Source organism: Otolemur garnettii, unplaced genomic scaffold (assembly GCF_000181295.1).
Source record: "Otolemur garnettii isolate 467f Iridium unplaced genomic scaffold, OtoGar3 scaffold00060, whole genome shotgun sequence".
Classification (NCBI taxonomy): domain Eukaryota; kingdom Metazoa; phylum Chordata; class Mammalia; order Primates; family Galagidae; genus Otolemur; species Otolemur garnettii.
In genome coordinates, this window is record NW_003852455.1 from 10,096,926 (window position 1) to 10,102,366 (window position 5,441).

Sequence of the window (5,441 nt, forward strand, 5' to 3'; positions counted from 1 at the left end):
CTCCAACTGCAGTTAGTCCTCTCTTTGCTCTACTTTTCTCTTCTCTGGCTCTCTCTCCTTCTTACTCTCATGCTTATTTGCTTGAGGCTTTCCTATGTTCCATAAAACACAGCAGAATTTGGCCATAGCAGGTAACAACCTCACAGAATTTGAATAGAGATAAGGTCTTCTTAGCTGCACAGACACAAGCAGAGTAGATGTTTCTAATTGGAAATTTAAATTTTCAGTGGAAAGAATTTCTGGTTACGTCAAGTATCTATTACTAAGAATCTAGCAATGGCTAAATGGATCGGTCGGGTACCATATCACTCCTGAGCTCAGGTACAAGTTTTAAGAGAAGAGGAGTGGAGCAGCATATCCCAGTAGGTGTTTATACTAGTGAGGCCAAGTACCTGGCAAAATTAATGGGGAAAAAATGCTCTAGTCTAGAATATACTTCTACAATCTCCAAAATTCAAAGATAGAGAAAAAAATAGGTTCACACAAATGTAAGAAACATTATTTTATATCAAATTTTTATAATTTGATAAAAAAAACAAAATGGTTGAATAACATCTATGGAATCTTGAGCAAAAAGATTGTAATCCAAGAACTTTGTATCCAACTAAGCTATTGCTCTAATACAGGGGTGTAAGACTCTCAGATATGTAAGGCTCCCATAAATATATAAGAGATACTATATAATTCTTGATGTTCATAAAAGAATATAGGTTCAGGAGAGTTTCTGAATGTTGTTAAAATACACAGCAGTAGGAAAGAAAAAAGAATATCCAACCTCATAAGGATTATACTAAAGGGTTAATAGTGATGGATAACAGGATTACAAATGATTTTTATCTTCTTTTATTATTATTTTTCTATGTTAGTCGTATATTAAGTACATGGTACATATGTAAGAAAATATACTAGCAAAAATAAACAATAAGAATTGTTTTAAAGGATTAATAGCATGCTTATGTGACTATTCCACATTTGGCCAGTGTTGTTTACAAGGATGTCCCAGCAGCCTGTAGGGATTTATGGTTCAAAAAGCCAGTCACATAATGGTGAGACTGTGGTAAGAGGACAGTTTACATATTTTTTGAATGTCAGTGTGTACAAGACTCTGTATATGAAAGGAAGGCGTGCTCTCAGGTAGTAATGATTTTGGGAATAAAGACATGAACTCTAATAGGATTCATGGAATAGTGTGGCAAATGAATTAGAAAGGGTATAAAACTAATATTATGGCATTTAGAGTGGTGAATTATGGTTGGGATGATGAAGTAAAACATCTTGGAGAAGCATCATGAGTTAGGCCAGCTCTGCCACTTACTAGCCATATGCCCTTAGTCATGTGATTTAACTTGAAGAGTGGACATGAAAAAAATTTCAGATCTGTGGGCAATCTTAAGTGGCTTATCCATTTTAATTATTTTCATAAAAATTATGAAACAGTACAAATACAGAAAAGAACAGAGAATAGTATAGCAAACACTTCTTTTCCTGATGCCCAGATCTAACATTGTTTTCTTCACATTTAGTATCTAATTTTAGACAGGTATACACATAAACATGGGTAACTTCATATGGTTATTTTTCTTTGATTTGAAACTATCTCATTTATTTATATGTTTCCTTAAATAGTTGAAGGGACAACCAAGAGAGCCAAGATTGCTTGTAATACTCATGTGGCCCCGAGGATGCATGGCATGGTGGTGATGAGCCAGGTCTACAAGCAGACATTGGCCAAGAGCTCAGATACTCTGGTGGGGGCACATGTCAAGATTCATCGTTGTAACGAATCTTTTATTTATCTGCTCTCTCCCTTACGGTAAGCACACTCTTCTCTTCATAGTGTTCTGACGTTTTCTTTGGACTATACCTTTTATTTTGCATCAGAGAATAATATTTTAGTCAAATAGTTTTTATTTTATTCTCATTCAGAGAATTTTAACTCATTTTTTTCATTTTTCAGATCTGTGACAATTGAGAAGTGCAGGAACAGCACCTTTGTCCTGGGCCCTGTAGAGACTAGTCTTCACCTCTACAACTGTGACAATGTTAAAGTCATTGCTGTTTGCCATCGTTTGTCTGTCTCTTCTACCACAAGTTGCATCTTTCACATTCTGACACCTACACGTCCACTTATTCTCTCTAGGAACCAGACAGTAACATTTGCCCCCTTTCATACCCATTACCCAATGCTAGAGGACCATATGGCCAGGGCAGGCCTTGCTACAGTGCCTAACTATTGGGACAATCCGATGGTTGTATGCAGAGAGAACAGTGACACTAGTGTCTTCCGGCTCTTACCACCTTGTGAATTCTATGTATTTATTATACCCTTTGAAATGGAAGGGGACACCACAGAGATCCCTGGGGGCCTTCCATCTGCGTATCAGAAGGCACTTGGACAAAGAGAGCAGAAGATCCAAATCTGGCAGAAAACTGTGAAGGAGGCTCGCTTGACAAAGTGAGTATTTTTTAGAAGTAATAGTTTCTATTTTATTTGAAACTCCATGGAAAAACAAATTAATCTATATATTCTGTGCTAAAGTAATAAAAGATAGAGTCTTCGGTTAAGGCTTGGATTTCCAATCAGTCATCTAGGCCCTGTTGGGTTGGGGATAGGAGTGACTGCGTGCTCAGGTAATAGTCACCTGAGTGACTGCGTGCTCAGGTAATAGACAGATATGAGTGAGATAAATCAAAGAAATCATATACAGAATACTATTCTAAGTACCTTCTAGGTACTAATATATTCTTCATAATTATTTCCTATCACAGATGATGAAACTGAAGAAGATAGAGATTAAGTACTTTACCCAAGTCACATAGGAGCCAGGATTCACCCCTAGATGCCTCTATTGTCTTTATCATTTTCTTTCACCTATCGTCACACCATATCACACCATATCATATCATACAGTACAGTAATAACATTACAATAATGGGATATAAAAGTAGATGATCATTGAATAAACATCCTTTTCAAGATATCTTTTGTTTGAATAAGCTTATGATACTAGATGCCTAGAACTTTCTTATACATGTGAAAAGCTTAACACATAGGCAGAGTATGGGGTCTAAGAAGCACTTGATAAGTATTAACTCTGACCTGTGGTGTTTTCATGTGGTGACGTCTATGATGACACTAGAAACAATGAAAGTAGTCAATGTGACTCTGGGAATAAAGGCAGATGGCAATCAGTTTGAAAACAACTTGCTAACAAAAGCTTTTCAAAGTGATTAGATTATGTCATTTTCCTGCTCTGACCCCGCTTATGGCTTCCAGTCACATTTGTAATAAAATCCAAAGCCTTTACCTTACCTACCAGCCTCTCTTTCCCTCACTTTCTGCCATTCTTTTCTTCATTTCCTCCTTGCCAGCATACAGCAGTCGTCTTACTATTACTTAGTTATTGCCATCTAGCCAAAGACTGCTGGGAACCCATGGAGAACAAGGGATTGTACTGACTCATTGCAAGGAGTAAGAGATCTGTGTTTCCTCTCAGTGAAAGGTTGGGGAGCCTGGCTTATATTAGGGGCTTTGAGGGGTTCTGGGAAGCAGGACTATCTGGGACTAACAGTAATTCTATGATTTGGCAGCTTAATAATTTTTATAGGTAAGGCAGAAGGAAGGAAATGGAGCTAAAACTATAATTGCAAGGAAGCAGCAGTCACTCAGCCAGGAAAGGCTGATGTTGGGTCATTTTTTGTGGTTTAGACCATAGATTTTAGGGGCTAGAGGTGGGAGGTGAGGTCTGGACTGAGATATTATTATGCAGTGGTCTTGTTCTTGCTATGGATTGTCATCATCCCAGAGTGGCTTTGTCTTTTGTTGGTATGATGTGGAGTTGTTTACGTTTAATAGAACACCACAGGCAGGCCAGATCCTAGCTACACCAAGGCCTAGGGTAGTGCTAAGCTAGCTCCTGGCTGTCAGGGGCTACGCTTTGCTTTCTTATCATGAACATGTCAAATATACTCTAACTTTAGAATTTTTGTCCTTTTTATTTCTTCTGCATGGTATATTCCTCTGCAATACTCATTTTGCTTACTCCATGACTTCATTCAGACCTCTGCACAGTGTCATCTTAAAGAGGTCATCTCTGTCCATTCTTTTTCTAAAGTAGCATTTCCAATGTTCTGCCTTCCTTTACCCTTCTCAGTTTTCCCCCAAGGCACTTACAACTACTTCACTTGATATCATGTATTTATTTGTTTTCTAGCTTTCCCACTAGAATGTACGGTCCACAGGAACATAGACCACGTAGATCACAATGCGATGGTCTCTAGAGTCGGGTAGTACCATCCAGCCCGAACAGCAGCTTTGTCTCTTCTCTTTTCATTACACATTTATCCCCATCAATCAGAACACTACCCAGCATTCACTTGGTCCCCAGTAAATATCTGACAATGAATAAGTCTTTACAAAGGGGGCATTGTATCTGCCCAGTTCTTTTTTGGTAGGGGAAAGTGGTCCAGTGTACTCTAAACGGAGAGAGAACAAAAGGATAACTAGAAATAATGAATCATTTAATGTTTAATCACTTGAAATAAAACATATATGAGTTAATGTTCTTGTGCTCTTTTTGTTTTCACTTGTGATTTTAGGGATCAAAGGAAGCAGTTCCAGGTACTTGTAGAGAACAAGTTTTATGAATGGCTGATTAATACAGGACATCGCCAACAGCTGGACAGCCTTGTCCCTCCTGCGGCAGGCTCCAAACAAGCAGCAGGATAGGGACCCTACGTCAAAACACTGGTAGGCATTTATAAGGTACACTACTTAAAACTGATGCTTTTGGGGAAAACTTGCAAGTTAAAAAAAAATACAGAATATTATTAACTATTGCCAAATTCTTTCTCCTACTCCTACCAGTATAAACAGAACTTTACATACCCATATCAACCATATTTTATAGTGAAAAGACCCGTCAAAATATTTAGATAGAGCCTGTAGAAATTTGAGCAAATATGCATATCAGAGCCAAATTTTGTCTTCTTTGCTTTTTACCTATTACAGGTTGTACCATCCAAAGACATCTCTTTTTCACAAACATAGCTTAAGTTCAATTCCCTCTTTCTAACATATCTTTACTCTTTCTCAAATTTATAAATTGGTTTGGTTTCCCCCAAACCAATTTATAAATTAGCTGATCTTTGTTAATATACATATGAACAGTATTAACCAGAAGTAATCAAAATGAAATTTGATTACTGAATATTAGAAGATCATAGATTAAATAGAAGAGAATTGGGATACAAACAAATTTACTGGAAGTTATTTAATCCAAATATTTGGCATTTTTTTCTTAACAGAAATTAATTTAATTTGCTATTTTAAAGTATGTTTAGATACTAACAGAAAAATGGACAATGGATTATTTCTGTGAGTAGAAAAATACAGACGCAAAGATGGTAACTTAAAGAAATGTTAAGATTCTTTTTTTTTT

General features: G+C 36.9%; 1 protein-coding gene across 1 annotated transcript in view; it reads left to right on the plus strand.

Annotated features, from left to right (window-relative positions):
• The window catches only part of TBCCD1 (TBCC domain containing 1), a 20,464-nt gene that overhangs the window by 11,887 nt on the left and 3,136 nt on the right, over nt 1-5,441 (plus strand). The window contains exons 3-5 of the mRNA XM_012806936.2: nt 1,627-1,813; nt 1,958-2,455; nt 4,600-4,750. Of these exons, the coding sequence (XP_012662390.1) occupies nt 1,627-1,813; nt 1,958-2,455; nt 4,600-4,729 (815 nt within the window). The 3' untranslated portion in view covers nt 4,730-4,750. The remainder of the gene's footprint in view (nt 1-1,626; nt 1,814-1,957; nt 2,456-4,599; nt 4,751-5,441) is intronic.